The 19,601-nt window shown below is 39.7% G+C and overlaps 1 protein-coding gene across 13 annotated transcripts in view; it reads left to right on the top strand.

Annotated features, from left to right (window-relative positions):
• APOO (apolipoprotein O) overlaps nucleotides 1–19,601 on the top strand; it is an 85,505-nt gene that overhangs the window by 16,608 nt on the left and 49,296 nt on the right. For 9 of the 13 annotated variants that reach the window (XM_064278092.1, XM_010595739.3, XM_064278094.1 and 6 more), the window contains 5 exons: nucleotides 5,997–6,104; nucleotides 7,156–7,275; nucleotides 8,119–8,173; nucleotides 14,401–14,496; nucleotides 17,509–17,600. In XM_064278092.1, the coding sequence (XP_064134162.1) occupies nucleotides 5,997–6,104; nucleotides 7,156–7,275; nucleotides 8,119–8,173; nucleotides 14,401–14,496; nucleotides 17,509–17,600 (471 nt within the window). Of the gene's footprint in view, nucleotides 1–4,022; nucleotides 4,053–5,192; nucleotides 5,423–5,996; nucleotides 6,105–7,155; nucleotides 7,276–8,118; nucleotides 8,174–14,400; nucleotides 14,497–17,508; nucleotides 17,601–19,601 lie in introns of those variants that run through there. The other 4 variants (XM_064278093.1, XM_023555154.2, XM_023555157.2 and 1 more) reach the window with 4 other exon arrangements.

Here is a 19,601-nt window from a genome sequence, read left to right as displayed (position 1 = left end):
TAATGGATCAGATCCCATCATGGAGAAACAACACCTTTGTGTTACCTTTGTCACAAGGAAACCCAACAGGAGCCGATGGAAGAAAAAAGTTTATAAAGCCAGAACATTTGTGGTTATGGCCCAGTCCTGAAATTTGGTTAAATCTTTCTTCAAGGCATCTAACCTCCAGAATTGTGTTCTTTTTCTTCTTGGGGAAAGGAAAACATTTAGTTTCTTGGCCACTTCTTTGTGCCTTCACACTTTCCTGGGGTAATCTATGCCCATGATAACAGACTTTCCCATTCTTAAATTCTGATATTCACTGAATTGGCCTGTATATTCAATATAAGCTCTAACAAATTATGCTAGCCACCTGGCATGGACACAGTGTCCAGAGCTCCCATTTGTGATAATGTGTCTGATCTGGCCAGCTGCTTCTCTAGTGTTAGGAGGGAAGGAGGGAAGGCAGTGAGCATGTGGAAGTGGGGTGGGGTAGTCTCACACCAAGAGGAGCCTCCTTTGCAGCCAAAAAAGGTTAACCGACCAAGGAGTTCAGTACATCAGGGTTAGGTTTGTCTGCCTGTGAATGTTTTACTGAGGCTCCTCCCATGAGTTTCCATCACACTGTTCAGTACTACCTAATTCCTTACCAAGGTCAGGTGAGTCCTGGTATGGCTGTCCCCTTCTTGGTAATGACCCTTTGCCTGTAGTTCCAACTGTGTTTTGGCATGCACTTAACATAGTTTATCTATCTATATATATATTTTTATTATACATTAGATAAAGGTTTACAAAACAAACTAGTTTCTCATTAAACAATTAGTACACATACTGTTTTATCACATTGGTTAACAACTCCACAACATGGCAACACTCTCACTTCTCCACCTTGGGTTCCCTGTTACCAGCTTTCCTGTCCCCTCCTGCTTTCTAGTCCTTGCCCCTGGGCTGGTGTGCCCTTTTAGTCTAAATTTGTTTTATGGGCCTGTCTAATCTTTGGCTGAAGGGTGAACCTTGGGAGTGACTTCATTACTGAGCTAAAAGGGTCACCGGGGGCCAAACTCTTACGGTTTCTCCAGTCTCTTTCAGACCAATAAGTCTGGCCTCTTTTTGTGAGTGAGAATTTTGTTCTACATTTTTCTCTAGCTCTGTCCGGGACCCTTTATTGTGATCCCTGTCAGAGCAGTCGGTGCTGGTAGTTGGGAACCATCTAGTTGTGCTGGACTCAGTCTGGTGGAGGCTGTGGTAGTTGTCGTCCATTAGTCCTTTGGGCTAATCTTTCCCTTGTACCTTTAGTTTTCTTCATTGCTCCCTTTGCTCCCGAAGGGGCGAGACCGGTAAAGTATTTTAGGTGGCCGCTCACAGGCTTTTAAGACCCCAGACGCTACTCACCAAAGTAGAATGTAGAACATTTTCTTTATAAACTATGTTATGCCAGTTGAGCTAGATGTTTCCCGAGACCATGGTTCCCACAACTCTCAGCCGAGCAATTTGGTCCCTCAGGCAGTTTGGGGATGTGCCTGTGGAACTTTTATGACCTTGCCTTGTAAATGAACTTGACATAGTTTAGAGGTGCTGGAGGCCATGTTTTTTTGGTATAATTTACATACAGTGAGATCACAGATTATAAATTGTACAGATCTTAGGTGTACAATTTGAGTTTTGACAACTGTGTATACCCTGTGTAACCCATACCCCAATCAAGATATGGATCATTTCTGTTACCCCAGAAAGTTCCCCTGTGCCTCTTCTCAGTAAGTCCACACCCCCTACTCCACCACCAGGCAACCACTCAACTACTGTTCCCGTTTCTATCACTATATATTAGATTTGAGGCCATGGATTTTAAAACGTGCAAATTTTCTTGCCATCTGGATGTTGAGAGATGTCAGGAAATATTTATGCAGGTAAATCAGTGGTTCTCAAGCAGGGGGTGATGTTGTTGTCACCCCCCCCCCCCAGGCATTTGGCAATGTCTGAAGACATTTTTTACTGTCACAACAGGAGGTGGGGTGGGGTGGGGGAGTGCTACTGGCATCTTATGGGTAGAGCTGCTAAATACCCCACAACAAAGAATTATCTCACTCAAAAGGTCAGTAGGGCTGAGGTTGAGAAACCCTGAGGTAAATTGTGTGCTCTCTGCAGAGAGAGCATTGTGGCCCTAGGAAGTGTTCATCTATTGCTCTCCCAAGTCTCCTGGGGCAAGGCTTGTTTTTTTCTTTGAGAGCTTTTAGGAAGCTGAAAAGGCAGCTACAGGAACTGGCTTTCTTCTGGGCTGCTACCTTTTAGCCACAGTTCTTGCTGTGGGATGGGGTTGTGGATGGGGGTGGGTTTGGGGAAGAAAACAGGAAAAGAAGAAGAAAACAACTTAGGCAATAAAGGGGACAAGTTTAGGATGATATTAAAACAAGAAAAACAGGAGTAAGGTAAGAGAAAATTAATCAAGAATCCAGTAAAAAATTTTTTAAAGTAAACAAGTTGAGATTTAAAATAAAAAATGACAGTGAAAATCATCATCAAGAGCATAAAAGGGAAATATATGAATAAAAAGAGAAAAAGCCATGAGATCAGTTCAGTCTAAACCTTGGATGGATGGAGTCCTTGTTTGGGATTGATACCTAGGTTAATTCTGAACCTTTTTTAAGCCAGGATGTCTCCAGTTGAAATTTCAGGTGCCTTCTCAGGCTCAGGGGAATAATGAAGATATGGGTACTACCTTAGAATTCACCACCTAAGCATCTGAGTGTAATGTTACTGCCTTCTCTTAACCGGGAAGTGCTTAATTAAATAGGGCAAAAAATGTGGCACATTCGCTTTGGAACCCACTCATACAGATAAGAGGTCCCAGTGACATGTTACAATTCTATGAAGTAAAGATATAAAAATTTTTTTGCAGGTTATGTTGTGTTATGCTACAGAATGTGCGTGAATTTTGTCTAAACTTGCATTCATATTCTAGCATTCCAAAGTGAGCTACCCCATAATTCAGTTCTCGACATGTTGTTTTACCTATGCAGGCTTCAGCCATTTGTGAGTCATCTTTGCTGCCTGCATTATTTACCTGATCTTTTAATTTTAGTGAATATTTTATGGCCACGTTTACTAGCAAAAAAAAAAAAAAAAAAAAAGGCCATGAGCTAAAAAATGAAATACATGAAAAGTAGATAGGATGAAGAGTGGAAAACAGAAATCAAGAAGTTAAAAAGTCAACACGGGATGATATATGAGGCAAGGATGAAGAGGGGGAAATATGATACCAAAATGTTTGAGGTTAGAGTTGTAGATGGGAATGTGGGACAGGGATAGGGAACCAGCTAAAGCAGATAAGGAAGGGGAGTCTGAAACAGCGTCCGGGGAAGGCCTGCTTGCCTCAGTATAAAGTCCGCAGTTAAAGCAATGTTGTCAGTCTTGGGCAGATCCAGAGGGCAGAGAGCAATGGGTCCACAGCTCCAAATACCAGCTGCTTTATGTGTCCTCAACTGGGGTGTGGCGGGGCTCCTTAGAAAATAATAAATCTTCTCAGTTCACGGAGACTGCTGAGAACTCCTGGGTGACAGAAACCTCAGGCAGCCTGGCCTATTTAAAATAGCTATTAATTTTTTCAAGGGTGAATTTAAAAAATGAGAACTCTCCAATGTAGGTCCTAGCAGTTTTCTAGATGTTTACCTCTTTAGATTGTGTCAGGCTGCTGCAGCCTAATAACTGTGATGGGCACAAACTACATTGGCTGCTGTCAGCAGTAGCTGGCTAACCTTTACCTTAGAAGCAAAAAGAAATTTGTAGTAATGTTGCCTTGAAATTAAGACCTTTCTAGATGAACACTGAATACTTAATTAACTTTTATTTTAATTATTTTATTAATTATTTTTATATCCACTTAAACTAATAACTCCCCCCTAAGAAAGGGGGGAAAAAAACCATTGCTGTCAAGTTGATTCCAACTCATGCAGACTCCAAGTGTTACAGAGTAGAACTGCTCCATAAGATTTTCTTGGTCGTAGTCTTTATGAAAGCAGATCGCCAGGCGTTTCTTTCGCGGTGCCAGCAGGTGGATTTGAATGGCCAACCTTTTGGTGAGTAGTCAAGTGCAAACTATTTGGGTCACCCAGGGGCCATTAAACTAATAACCACTCATTTATTTTTCACCTCTCTTCGCTCCATCCAGCCAATTAACAGTTATTGAGCATTTCTTATGCATTAGGCACAGCCATAGGCTATAGGAATACAGAGTGAGACATGACCGTATCCTCAAAGGGCTTCCAGTCTAATAGGGAGAACTTGATAGATGTAAATAAATGGACAAATAAAAGCAATGAATTTTCCCCAATGTGAGGCAGTTCTACAGAAAGATAAAGCAAGTATAGGACATTCTAGCCAAGGAATCAGCATGTGTAAACCCGTGAAGCTGGGAAACAGCATGGGGGAAATACAGGTGTTTAAGTTTTGTGGGAGAAGGCAGAGTAGCAGAGAGATGAGATGAGAGTAAGTGGTTGGGTCCAGATAATAACAGGCTTTGTTTGACTCACATTAAAAGTCCTAAGTAATAAATACTGAAGGATCTCAAATAAGGGTAGAACATAATCAAGTTTGCAGTTTAGAAATACCATTCTTTAGCAATGTGGTGGTTGGAGCCATCAGAGGACCAGTTAGGATGCTGCTAAAACAATCCAGGGAAGAAATGAGGGCCTAAGTAAAGATTGTATAGGAGGGGATAAAGAGGAGAGAGAAGAATTAAAATAATTTAATAAGTAGAATTAATGAGGCTTAAAAACCCATTGCCATCAAGTCAATTTCGACTCATAGCGTCCCTATAGCACAGGGTAGAGCTGCCCCGTAGAGTTTCCAAGGAGCGCCTGGTGGATTCGAACTGCCGGCCTTTTGGTCAGCAGCTGTAGCACTTAACCACTACGCCACCAGGGTTTCCTAATGAGGCTTGGTGACCAATAAAAGGAGCAATGGTGGCACGGTGATTAAGCACTTGGCTGCTAACTGAAAGGTCGGTGGTTTGAAGCTACCAGCCCTTCCCTGGGAGAAAGATGTGGCAATCTACTTCAAGATTAAAATCTTCCATAAAGATTACAGCCTTGGAAACCCCCTGGAGCAGTTCTACTCTGTCGTATTAGGGTCGCTATGAGTCGGAATTGACTGGACAGCAGTGGGTTTGGTTTATTTGGTAGTGACCAATAGAATGGGGAGGGGTGAAGATGACCTCAGTTTCTGAGTTGGCTGTTTAGTTGGGTGGTGGCACCATTCCTGAGAGAGGAAGTAGAGAAAGAGGGGCAGGTCTGGGGGAAAGATGATGCGTTGATTTTGGACATGTTCAATCTGTGGAACTTGAGCCCTGTCCAAGTTAAAATATCCAGAAGTAATAGGATAAGTGAGTCAGGAGCTGGGCCGGAGCTGCGTATCTGGGAGTCACTGGCTTCACGTTGAAGCCGTGGGTGTGAGTTACTCAGTCAGGAAGAGCAAGACACAGAAAGAGACCAAGGAATTGAGATTGGGAGAAACCAGCTCTAGATGGAAGAAGAAAGGGAAAGCTTCTGCACGTTTAATTATTAGAATTATAGGAATAATCTTCACTCTGTAGAATGAATCACTAGATGAAATCTATAAAAAAGTTCTTCCCTGTTGCTGCTGGTGGTAGTGGTGGTGTGTGTGTGTGAGAGAGAGATGGAGACTATTTTATAATTTTAACATCATTCCATGGAATTTTCTCTCATTTCTGAAAGTTTGTATATATATTTTTTATTTTAATTTTACTTGAACTGCTCAATAGAAAAACTTAGGACCTGCTGTCTGTTGGAAATTAAGATAAAGGTGACCTGAAATTTTTAAGTCCATGAGAACATGTTTTTTAGGTCCTGACTTCCTCAAAACTTGAGGAATACATTGATTTCTCATAAAGTGTAATAAGCCTTTCAGGGCAGGAGTGGCTAAAGCTACATTAATATGCTCACGTTATGCACATTGAGTTTGTAGCATCGCATGAAGGCTTACTGATGGCTTCTGTGTTTCAGGTAATGCAGAGATCCATGGGACTGGCCAGCCTGAGTTTGCTCACCTTTAAAGTCTATGCGTCACCAAAGAAGGACTCACCCAACAAAAATTCCGTCAAGGTTGATGAGGTAACATGCTATTCATGTCGTGATATATTTTCAAGTCTGATTCAGTTACTCTAGGGGTTTTTACAAATCATGTATCAGGAAGATAGGACAGCTTAGAAGATACTGAAAAAGAGGAAATGTATTTCCTGTTAGTTTGTTTTTCTTTGTGGGAACCTATTAAACCATGACTCTTTCAACAAATCAACTTTAATGGTACTTAGCTAAGGACATAATTAAGGCATATTATGTAGATTTTTAGTGGGAAATCTGTTATGTCCCAGTCAATTATAAGCACAATGACCTCTTCCCAGCAGTCTGCCTGATTCTAGACTGCTTATCAAGCCAAGAAACCATCTTCTTGGTTGGATTACAGACTTAGCTCCTTAAAAAATATTTCCTTAAATATTAAAGAAATCTTCTCTCCATTGTTTGCATTCTTTTTTTCTTCTGTGCCCTCCCCTAATTATTTTGGATACTGAGTTTCTGTTGACTTTGAAGAAAGTGATAGAAAGATCTACTGTCGTATGTGGGCAAAGTTACTTGAATTATGTTTATGTAAAGCTAAGTAGCTTATCTTTTGGCCTTTACTCTTCTTCTTGGGCCTTGGGATAGTGGCATTTTGGAGGGTAAAGAAGGCGGTCAATAGTGGCTGTGAAAAGTTTCTTCTTTGGGTGGGGAACAAACTTATCCTGCTTTGATTGGCACCAGACCAATCATTTAATCTAACATACTGTTCAGTTACTTTCAAGCTTTTTTTTTTTACTCCCTTCCTCCCTACTCTTTAGGGTAATAAATTCCTGTTTTTGAATTAAATCTAAGATGGAATACCAAATACCAGTATAAAACAGATAAAGGAGAGCTGCTTTGTTTGATACCTGTGGGGCCTTACCCTTACTGATTTTGTTGGTCTGCAGTCAGGAAATAAGTAAGGTGCAAAGATTATTTGAAGTAAGGTTTAGGGTGCATGTAACCCTAAGGAATCCATGAATTATTAAAAAGCCTATGCCTACAAAATTGATAGATGATTTATTCTTTTACAACTGTATACATTTTTTTTGTGTGATGTATGCAGCTTTCACTCTACTCAGTTCCAGAAGGTCAATCTAAATATGTGGAGGAGCCAAGGACCCAACTTGAAGAAAACATTTCACAGCTCCGACACTATTGTGAGCCATATACAAGTTGGTGTCAGGTACGGCTCTTCTGAAAATGGACTCAGCACATTTCTGTTTAGCATCAATAGTGAGAAGTCTCTATTGGCTGCATGTTTTCAGAAAAAGGCGCGATAAAGGGGTCCAACTTAAGAGTACCCAACTTAGAAATGTTAATCAGTGTCATCTCTGGGAATGGGGGAAAACAGAGATGCCCTTGCTTCCTGGTGGCAGCTGTTGCCATAGCTACAGGGAGAATTTTCCTCTCATGGGGCAGCACCTTGATTAGAGAGAGGAGGGGTGGTAACTCTCTTGTTGGTTGCAGCTATGAAAAGGTTATTGTCTACCAGGAGAGACTATGGGGCTGGAACCCTAGTCAAAGGAAAAGGATACAATACAAACGTGTATATGAGAATCAGGAAGTTTTTCTTCCCGCAGAGATTCTACCATCAGTATCATTTTGAATGCAATAGTAGGAAGGTAAATACTAAAAGAGGGTGGAATTACATGCTTGAGGACTGAACTATTTGCCCCTAATGGCCAAGGAACTACATCTAGAGATTGGCTTCTGTCACTGGTCATGTTTTAGATCAAGCATTTATTATTTGTTAATAAGGGTATTTCTGTGATTTTTAACATCTGAAACTGATGTTTACAATCTCTCTATAAGATGCTTTAATGGGCCTTGATACATATGTTTTCTGTATTTTATCTTTGATTTCAAAAATTGATGAAAAATTAGTAAAAAATAGTATGTAACTATGTGAACCATGGTCTATATTTACTTGATAATTCAATTTTTTTAGTAACTCAATTTTCAAATCCAATTTTCTGTCACTTTACCAATCAGTTCCTACTGATTTATTCTCTTTTCACCTTTTTAGGAAAAGTACTTCTACACTAAGCCCAAGGTGCAAAGTATTGTTCAGTGGGGTATAGGTAAGTTAATTTTTCATTTAGGCATAATCAGTGTATTTGTTAATCTAGTACTCTTTAACCTGGTTCCCTGGAAAGGCTCCAGGAGATCTGTGAATTCCTTAAAACTGTATACAGAATTTTAGAGCTACATGGAGTTTCCTTGAGAGAGGATCTGTTACTTTCATCAGATTTCAGAAGACTAATGTCCCCAAACATTCGGGAACCACCGCTGCAACAGGTAAACTGATTCAAGATCATTAGAATTTCTGAGCTAACGAGTACACAGATTTTTTTTAAACCTTATTTCCAAGCGCTAACTTATTAATGGGTTTTCAAAATCAAAATAGCTCAGTAACTGATTTTTCTTTATGTGTTTGTTAGTTATTACACTGCTATTAATACTTGCTATAGAAGTTTTTTTTTTTTTATGTAGAAGTTTAGAGGCAGGAAGGAGCTGGCCTGGTGTGTCTAGGAAAGTCCTGATTGCATAATTATTAATGTTGTTTAGATTTTTGTCATTTGATTATTATTGACCTGTATTGTTTTTCCACACGTGGGCCACTTATCACAAATACTCATAAACTGAGTTCACAATCTGTTCTGACTGATATTGGTCAGGGACTGGTAAATTAATGATACTGATAAATACTTAATTGCCTGTATTGAGCATCTCGGCAAATCAAAATCTAGTTTTTACACGGGTTTATTTCTGTGATGGAATAAAATAAACATGAGTATGATTTATTTTCTTGCTAAAATCATCATAGTGGTTTGATGTGCTTATACCCCTGAGACTATCAAATCAAGAAATTTTTTGTTCAAGGACAGACATATTAACAGCCTAACAGCCTACCAGTTCTTTAAATTATTAATGCAAGTTAATAAGTAATGTCTTAACTTTATTAATTTAATAAATACTCACTTAGTGTTTATTATATTCCAGATACTATTCTAAGTGCTTTGTTGTTTTTGTTGTTAGGTGACATTGAGTCGATTCCGACTCATAGCAACCCTGTGCACAACAGGACGAAACACTGCCTGGTCCTGTGCCATCCTCACACTCGTTGCTATGTTTGAGCCCATTGTTGCAGCCACTGTGTCAATCCATCTTGTTGAGAGTCTTCCTCTTTTTCGCTGACCCTCTACTTTATCAGTCATGATGTCCTTCTCCAGGGGCTGGTCCCTCCTGATAACATGTCCAAAGTATGTGAGATGAAGTCTTGCTGTCCTTGCTTCTAAGGAGCATTCTGGCTGTCCTTCTTCCAAGACAGATTTATTCATTCTTCTGGCAGTCCATGGTATATTCAGTATTCTTCCCAACACCATAATTGAAAGACATCAGTTCTTCTTCAGTCTTCCTTATTCATTGTTCACTTTTCGCATGCATATGAAGTGATTGAGAGTACTATGGCTTGGGTCAGGCACACCTTAGTCCTTCAAAGTAACATGTTTGCTTTTCAGCACTTTAAAGAAGTCTTTGCAGCAGATTTGCCCAATGCAATGTATCATTTAATTTCTTGACTGCTGCTTCCATGGGTGTCAATTATGCATCCAGGTAAAGTGAAATCCTTGACAACTTCAGTCTTCTCTCTATTTATCATGGTACTGCTTGTTGGTCCAGTTGTGAGGATTTTTGTTTTCTTAATGTTGAGGCGTAATCCATACTGAAGGCTGTAGTCTTTGATCTCCCTCAGTAAGTGCTTCAAGTTCTCTTTGCTTTAAAGTCCTCTAAGCTAAGTACATTAAAAATATTAATTTATTTAATTCTCATAACCACCTGACATCCTCATAATAATCCTGATAGTTAGGTACCATTGTTTTCTCTATTTTTCACCTGAGGAAACTAAGGAACTCCTGATGTAATCTTTGATTTTTACATGTGTGCCCGAAGTGGTGTCTTCATTGTCAGTTGTCATTTCCTATTGATTCATAGCAGTAGACATTATTTGCAACATTAGTCCTTTTTTCTTTTCCTGGAAACCCTGGTGGCATAATGGTTAAGTGCTACGGCTGCTAACCAAGAGGCTGGCAGTTTGAATCCACCAGGCACTCCTTGGAAACTCTATGGGTCAGTTCTGCTTTGTCCTAAAGGGTCAATATGAGTCAGAATTGACTCGCTGGCAGTGGGTTTGGTTTGGTTTGGGTAGTTACCTGCAAAGGCTCTGAAGAAGAAACGTACCGTTATTGGTTTTGTTGTTCCTGTGAAGGCAATCAGTCCATTTCCTAGCAGTCACAGCCAAAACACGTTACCAGAAGCTGTGCTTCAGCTTCAGTTGAGTCTTAAAACATATCTTCTTTCTACCTTCCCACTTCTTTGTGTTTTACCCACTTAAGCTCAGCTCACCAAAGCCATCTGAATGCCCTTCTGTCAACTGCTCTGTGTGCACATATAGAATTGAGCAACACTGTTAGGCAAAAATAAAGTAGAAAATTGCTTAAACTGAGATAGACAAGGGGATGAAAGTTGAAAGGTCAGACTGGAAATAGTGCAAATATAACGCAAGCCCTATAGTAGTATTGAAAATGAACATATGCCCCAGAGAACCTAGGAAAAGGAAAACTGGCATGTATCTGGTGTTATCTAGGGGAGAGAATTACTGAGTATTCCAGTTTATTAGTTCAATTCAGCATACGCCTCATGGCAGGCATTGAAGATCGAGGTTGATTAAAATAGTGGTCACAACTACTGAGATGCGTATTATAAATGATTCAGTACTATAGAAATAGTTAGTGCCAATATGGAGACAATCACTGACTGCTCTTGAAGGTACAGAGGAAAGGGACTCAATTTAACTGAGACTGGGGAGATGGGAACAGTCAGGGAAGGATTTCTGGATGAGTCTTGAAGGAGCAGTTGTTGGCCCCACTAAAATGCAGGGTTGGGGCTGTGATGGCATTTCAGACAGAAAGTGTAGCATGATCAAGGTGTAAAAGTGCAGCCAGGGGCGGATTACCCAATAAGCCAGGTAAGCACATGTTTAGGGCATCAACAAAATAGGGCTACCAGCTGTCCAAAGCAAAGACCCATGGATTCCATTCATTATCCTTATTATGTATGGAAATAGATATTGTTTAGCAGCTTAATTGTGACAAAATCGTTGAAGAAGTTGTAAGAGCAAAGAATAGAAAGAAGTGTTTTTAATTATAACATCTCAGAGTTGAAAGATCTGTCTAAAAATATAGTAATTAGAATATTTGTTTTCTGGTCATTAAATTTTCCTTTATGAAATCTTTTTATTTGTTCCTTTATAATTACAGCGTTTATTACAAAATGCATCAGAATCGAAGTATGAACCATTTAAAGCAAAATTGGTGAAAGCCAGTTTTTTGTTGTGAGGGATCAACAGAATTTTACATTGATTGTTGAAACAACTAAGTTCACTGACTCATTTTCTTTGTTGTAGAATATGTGAAATATTCTTTTTGTAGAAAACGTGGTATATAGTAAAAATCTTAGTATGCCACATCCACTAAAAATTTTATAATCCAGTTCATCTCATTCCACTAAAATGGCATACGCCACTTTTGTATTCAATCACTAATATTATAGTCGCGTTTAAAAAGAAGTTACATCATGGATAGCTAAGATACACACACATACGCACATACATGTGTATATATAACTCACATATCCTCTTTGAATGGGCGAGTAAACAGAGGAGGTGGCAGTACAGATTATCAGTGTTTAGGGCCTTCACATGCCTTAATTTGTCCCTGGGTGCAACTCAGTGTTACATGCGCAAGGAACCATAAGCAGATAGGGAGTGCTGAAGATGAGGTTGAGAGAGACATGAAGGCCTTCTGAGTCATGACCTAGCTGAAATTCATTTGTTAATTCATTCAGTATTCTTCAGCTTCTAGCACAGTGTTCTTAAAAAACATTTGTTGAATGAATATACACTATTAGACCACTGAGGGAAGATAATATAGAAGTCTTAACGGTCCACCACCAAGGAGCTTACATTCTTGGGGAAACATAAGATACACACCTGAATAATTAGGAAACAAGATGCCATAGGATTAGGTACCAAATGATGGCACCCAGAAACCCAGCCCAGTGTCGTCGAGTCGATTCCAACATTGATGGCACAGAGAATAGATATGATGGGGCTTTAGAGGAAGAAGACAGGTCTGAGTTGATGAGTTTAGGAAAGACTGCCTTAAGGAGATGGGTGTAAGCTGGCTCTTATTTGGTGGGATTGGCTCAGTGGAGAGGAGAGGAGCAGAGGCATCATGTGAATAAAGTCATAAGGCAACATTCAGATATGGCGAGTAGGCTCATGTGTTGCGTTTATTTTTACTTACTTTATCGCTATCACTATCAAAGTGACTGTTTCCCCCATGTACTTGTACTGTAACTTTCCTTCATTATCCAAATTTATTCTGCTCTTGAGTTTGAATGGTGAGCTCAGATAGCAAAGGATACTTATTCTTCTGAATCTAATGTATTTTGTTCCTGAGTTTATTAGAGAGCAAGCAGCAAAGCTTCAGATAGGACAGATCTATCCAAAGATTTATCCAAATCTATTCTGTTTCTCTCTTTGGATAATGAGTCATCCCTGTATTTGTATTTCTCCCTGTATGAATAATTAATTCAGATCTGTTGCCTTCGGGAATATGAAGGTAATCTAACATTAATTTATTGTCAGTAGGTTGTCAGACCACAAGTGTTTGAAAATTGGACACTTGCTATGTGAATACTAAATCGTGTTTATATATCATATAAAAAGAATGTGTTGAAAAGTGTGTTAGCAGAAAACAAAAAAATACATGGTTCGAGGAGCATTTGGTACTGTATGTACGTTATTTGTAAGGCTTTTTTTAATAAATTGTGGGTTTTTTTTTGTGCTTTAGATGAAGGTTTACAGAGCAAATGAGTTTCTCTTTAAAGCATACACATACAAGTATTGTTTTGTGACATTGTTTGCCAACCCCGTGACATGTCAACACTCTCCCCTTCTTGACCATGGGTTTTCCCATTTCCATTCGTCCAGCTTTCCTGTCCCCTCCTGCCTTCTCGTCCTTGCCCCCAGGGTTTTGTTCCCATTTAGTCTCCTATACATTGTTGAACTGTGTGTGTTACTGTTGTTTTTATAGGCGTGTCTAATCTTTGGCTGAAGGGTGAACCACAGGGTTGACTTCAGTACTGAGTTAAAAGGGTGTCCAGAGGCCGTACTCTTAGTGTTTCTCCAGTCTGTCAGACCAGTAAATATGGTCTGTTTTTTCTGAGTTTGAATTTTGTTCTACGTTTTTCTCAAGCTTTTTCCTGGACCCTCTATTGTGATCCCTGTCAAAGCAGTTGGCGGTGGTAGCCAAGCACCATCTACTTGGGCTGGACTCATTCTGGTGTAGACTCTGGTAGTTGTGGTTCATTAGTCCTTTGAACTAACCTTTTCCTTGTGTCTTTGGTTTTCTTCATGCTCCCAAGCTCCAGATGGGGTGGGACCAGTGGAGTATCTTAGATGGCCACTCACAAGCTTTTAAGATCCCAGATGGTACTCACCAAAGTAGACTGTAGAACATATTCTTTGTAAACTCTGTTATGCCAGTTGAGCTAGATACCCCCCCAAGACCATGGTCCCAGCCCCCAGCCTAGTAATTTGGTCCCTCAGGGAATATGGATGTGTCTGTGAAGCTTCTGTGACTTTGCCTTGGTCAAGTTCTGCTGACTTCCCCAGTATTATATACTGTCTTACCCTTCACCAATGTTATCACTGATCTATTGTCTAATTAATGTTTTTCTTCCCTGCCTCGCCCCTCTCTTGTAACTGTCAAAGATTGTTTCTTTCTGTGTGTAAACCTTTTCATGATAGTGGTCTCATAGAATTTTTGTCCTTTTGTGATTGACTTATTTCACTCAGCATAATGCCCTCCAGATTCATTCATGTTGTGAGATATTTTGCAGAGTCATCATTTGTTCTTTATCGTTACATAGCATTCCATCGTGTATATGCACCTTAGTTTGTTTACCCACTCATCTATTGCTGGGCACTTAGGTTGTTTCTCTCTTTCTGCTATTGTGAATAATGCGCAGTGAACCTGGACGAGCATATATCTATTCATATGACAGCTCTTATTTCTCTAGGATATATTCCTAGGAGTGGGATCACTGGATAGTATGGTATTTCTATTTCTAGCTTTTTGAGGAAGCACCATATTGTTTTCCAAAATGGTTGTACCCTGTTTCTTTTTTTTTTTTTATTAATCAACAATTCATAGAACTGTTTCCTGGTCTAATTCTATCATAGACAACTATGAATATCTCCAAAATGCACCTCCTGGATTTTTCCCAAGACTTGGTGTTATTGGTTTTGCTGGCCTTGTTGGACTCCTTTTCGCTAGAGGTAGGTGCAATTTTGCATTTTTGTTTTTTAGTAGTCAAGTTTATTGAGGTATAATTTACATTACATGACATATAGTCATGTAACCATCACAGTACTCAAGATACAGAACTATTCCATCACCCCAGAAAGTTCCTTTGTGCCTTTTTTGGTTAGTCCCCTTGTCCCGCCCCCAGCTCCTGCTAACCATTGATTTGTTTTCTTTCCCTATAGGTTTGCCTTTTCTAGACTGTTGTATAAATAGAATCATAAAGTATGTAGTGTTTTATGTCTGGCCTCTTTCAGTGTAATGGTTTTTGTAGTTCATCCATGTTGTAGCATGTATCAATATTTCATTCAGACATTACAAAAATTCCTAATATAGAAAGTTTATGAACCCTGTAATCAACACCCCCATAAAAGATAATCATAGAGAGTAGTTCGGTAGCCATTCTTCCCATCTTAAAAATCTTTTCTATACATGCGTTAACTATAATTTTAGAATCTGGAAAAGTACAACACTGGTGCCACTCTCCGAATCTGTGGAATGAGCTCATGTAATGGTTTCTGCGCCCTCTTCCTATCTTGTGCAGAATATGTAAAAATTTAGAGTTCCTTTTTAGTAATCATCTTACAAAATAGTTGAACTTTTTTCCCCCTCTTTTCTGCAGAGCTGTTCAGAAAAGCATTCCTGGCTTATTTAGATAGTGTTTGGAATTTCCAAAGATCCCAAGGTCAGGGCGTTGGAATTTTGGCTATTAGGAAGACAGGAATGTGGCATAGAATGAATAGAAATGAACTTCCTCCTCCCCTCTCCACAGTTAGAGCGTGTGGGGGTGTCTTGCAGGCCCAGGGAAAGCTCCTTTTTTTCCTTTTCTTGGAGAGGTCATGGTAATATTAAAATTGAAACCTTAATTCTTTTTCAGAAACATAAACCACACACACGCGTGCGCACACACAACAACTGGGCTTATCCCATGGGTGCTGAGTATAAAAGGGCCTGAGATGAACAGAATCCTAAGAGTTCATTAAGCAAGATTAGTGGAATGGTAGGTATATTTATAGGTGGCCTGAGTGGTTTGCAGGTTCCCCCAGGTAAATGGTCCCCTATGGGACAACAGCTGTTGTCTCAGGTCTTGTCTTCATGCTGTCTTGGGTATGAACCCCTTCACTGGGTTCCGTGTCTTCTCCTTGGTTTACATTGCTATGTTGTTGCAGTACAGGTTTAAGTAACTTTCAAAAAAGGATATGTTAGAGGTAAACTTTCTAAGTCCTTGCATGTCTGAAAATTACTTTCTACCCTCTACTAAGTGATAATTTATTTGGTTGGGCATAGAATTTGTTTTCCATCAGAACTTCAAAGGCCATGTCTTCTGGCATCTGGTGTTACAGATGTGAGAGTTGGTAGACAGTCTGATGCTTGTTCCTTTTTAAGTGATCCATTTTGTTTTCTTCTTGGAAACTTCACGGATCTTCTCTGAATTTTTAGTGTTCTGAATTTCCATGGTGCAGTGACTAGACACATCTTTTCATTCATTGACTCAGCATTGTAGTGGTTTTGCAGCCTTTAGCTCTAGGAAGGTATCTTGGATTTCTTTGAAAATTCACTCCCATACTTTTTCTTTTCTGAACTCATATTAATTAGTGATTGGGCTGTCTAAATTGACCCTCTGTGTCTCTTGTGTTTTCTTGATTATTTTATTATATTCCTTTTGGGTTTTTTTACTTTTCTAAGAAGTCTTTGTTCTCTGAATGTTCGTTTAATATAGTAGCTCCTTGAATTTATTTGGCGATACTTAACAAGTTTAGTTTTGTTTTTAAGTTCTATTTCCTATAGGGTCATTTTTTTCTGCTTGTTTGTCTTGCTCTCTTTTATGTTTCAGGCTTTCCTCAAATGTCTGGTGATCCTTGGTTGTCCAGTAATGGTTAAGAATGAGGCAGTTGAGTAAGAGCTCCCTGAGCATAGTGGGACTTGCTGACAAGCAGGCTCTGTCTCATGGTGAGCTGGATGGGAGCTGACCTTATATGCTATGTGAAGAGGGCACTAACGCACACACACACACACACACCTGTATTGGTTCCTAGTAGAAAATCCATGGCATTTCTTTAGAGATACCTCTCCTCCCCACTCCCCCCTTTTTGGCTTGAGAGTGGCTGCCTGACCACGGGCAGTTTTGCACTGGAATGGGGTGGGCGAGCTGGTTCAGATACAAAACTTGCATTTGTCATCTTTTCTGGAGCCTCCCTGAAGCTGCCTGAGGCAGATCTGCTCCCTCCTCAAGACTTCAGGGCTGCATGTCCTCTCGTTGCCATATACTTTCTGTTTTCTGAAAATTGATTGACACTTTTTACCTGCCAGTGGCCTCTCCACATGTTTTCTCCTCCCTGTGGATTTATTATCTTATTTTGTTCTCTTACTGTAATTTTAATGGGGTCTCAGGAAGGGAGAGAAGAGAAATGCTTGCATTTAGTATTTAAATAGGAAGCCACTTTGCCCTAAAAGAGCGTAAACCTTAGAAACCAAAATAAAATGTTTCTTTTTCAAAACAATGTGTTTTCTGCTCTCTTAGAAATGGTGGGTCTCTTGAAAACATTGTACTGAGTGAATGAAGCCAGTCACAAAGGACCACATATAGTATGATTCCATTTATATGAAATGTACAGAATAGGCAGGTCTATAGAGACAGAGTAGATTAATGGTTGCTAGGGCTGGGGTCGGGTGGGGGATTAAAGGGTGACAGCTAAGGTGTAGGGGGTTTCTTTTGGGGATGATATAATATTCTAAAATTGCTTATGGTAATTGTCGCATAAGCTCTATGAATACATTTTAAACGGATGAATTTTGTGGTGTGTGAATTACATCTTCAATAAAGCTGTTAAAGGATGGTGCTTATTTTTGTTAAGTGTAATATTGTTAGTCACATTCTCTGTGAATTAGGACCAAAGAAGTCTTACTCAGTATTAAATGTACAGGATGAATTGTGATGGTAAGGCTAATGAATCATCTGATGGTATCTATGCCCTTTTATCGAATAGGTTCAAAAATAAAGAAGTTGATATATCCACCTGGTTTCATGGGATTTGCTGCCTCTGTCTATTATCCACAGCAAGCCATCAGCTTTGCCCAGGTAAGTTGGACCCAGTAAGCTAGGATGACCCTCATTCTTATTTGTGTATATATGGATTTACTGCTTAATTTTCATTTTATTTTGCAGTTTTTATGACACCAGACTAAAATTAATTTGCACATATAGGTGGACTGCAGCAATTAAATCTGTTTTTCTCTGCTGTGTACCTTAGTTCCTACCCTCCTTCCAGTAATGTCATTGTTCAGAGAATATATGCTAATTTGAATACTAACGAAGGAAAATTAAAATTAGTTTGCGTATTCATATGGAAATACAGAGACTCAAATTTCAGAGCTGCTAATTTTTGGTCATTCTTAGTTTGGGCATATCTGGTCACAACCTTCTCTTCCTGGAATTGCATGCACAGACTGTGCTCTGGCCTTCCAAGCCTTCTCTCTCTCTGGTCCTGGCACCAGCTTGGTTTTCCCTGCCAGGGACTTTGAGGCATGCAGCCCTCTCTGCTGGGAACACCCTTCTTAGGGCTTCAGTTGGCTGCTCCTTTCTTTCTTTTTTAATAATTTATTTTTATTGTTGTTAAGAATATACACAGCAGAACATACTACCAATTCAACAGTTTCTACACGTACACTTCAGTGACATTGATTACATTTGAGTTGTGCAACCATGCTTACCCTCGCTTTCTGAGATGTTCCTCCCCCATTAACATGAACTCAGTGCCCCTAAGCTTTCTATCTAATCTTCGGAGTAGTGGTTGTCAGTTAGATCCCTTAGAGATAGATCTTAAAAGCACGTAACGGTCAAGGCAGATATTCTTTACTAGTTAAGCTAAACTGTTGTTTGGTTTTAAGAAGGCTTCAAGGGATATTTTTGGTTTAAGACTTAAAGATTATCTCTGGGCAATAGTTTCAGGGGTTTATCCACCCCCCATGGCTCCAGAAAGTCTAGAGTCCATGAGAATTTGAAATTCTTTTCTGTATTATCCCCCTTTTGATCAGGATTCTTCTATAGAATCTTTGATTAAAATACTCAGTAATGGTAGCCAGGCACCATCCAGTTCTTCTGGTCTCATGGCAGAGGAGGCAGTTGTTCATGTAGGCAATTAGCTACACATTCCACATTCTCCTATTCCTGACTTTCCTTCTTCCTCTAGGTGACTAGAGACCAGTTGTTGTACCTTGGATGGTCGCTTGCAAGCTTTTAAGACCCCAGGCACTACACAACGAACTAGAAGGTAGAACTGAAGCACTAGACACATTATTAGACCAATTTCTGGGATGTCCCATGAAACCATGACCCTAAACATCCAAATCAAGGATCCAAATCCCATGAGGTGTTTGGTTGTACATAAGCAGCCTCAGCAGCAAAAACTTTTTGTTGTTGTTGTAAGTATATTGTACAACTTTTGCCAGTTCAGCCTTTTTACAGGAATACAACTTATTGACAGCAATTACATTAATTGGCTGTGCAACCCTACCCTTAATGCAGTTTTTCCATCACCATAAACCAAAACTCAGGGCTTCATAAGCAGTAACAACCCCCCCCCCCCACCGCCGCCTCCCTCCTACTCCTGGTAACCACTAATAAACTAATGAACTTTGGTCTCTATACATGGCTGCTCTTTTTTAACCTCAGGCCTCAGCTTCAGTGGCACCTCTCCTGAGAGGGCTTTTCAAACACCCTGTTATTTTCCATCTGGTCATCCCATTACCAGGTTGCAGTTATACACTTGTTACTTGATCACTAGCAGCCTCCTCCACTAGTGTGTGACCTCCATGAGGCCAAAGACTCTTGTCCTTTGCTTATGGGTATTTGCCCAATACCAAGCACCACGGCAGGCCCACAACCAACGTGCAATAAAAATGGTTTAAATGAATGAGTGTCCCCTCGTGCTAACCGTATGGATATTTTTCCTAGCTTGACTCTCATGAAAGTTTTTAGTTTAATTTTCACAGTTTCTTTTTTGTTTTCTCCATTTGACTTTTTAATCTTCTTTCGGAATAATTTTTGACATGTAATTCTTTTGTTTCTCTGATTTTTCAT

Source organism: Loxodonta africana, chromosome X, assembly GCF_030014295.1.
Source record: "Loxodonta africana isolate mLoxAfr1 chromosome X, mLoxAfr1.hap2, whole genome shotgun sequence".
Lineage (NCBI taxonomy): Eukaryota > Metazoa > Chordata > Mammalia > Proboscidea > Elephantidae > Loxodonta > Loxodonta africana.
Note: the sequence above shows the minus strand (reverse complement) of the source record. Positions and strands in the feature narration are given on the sequence as shown.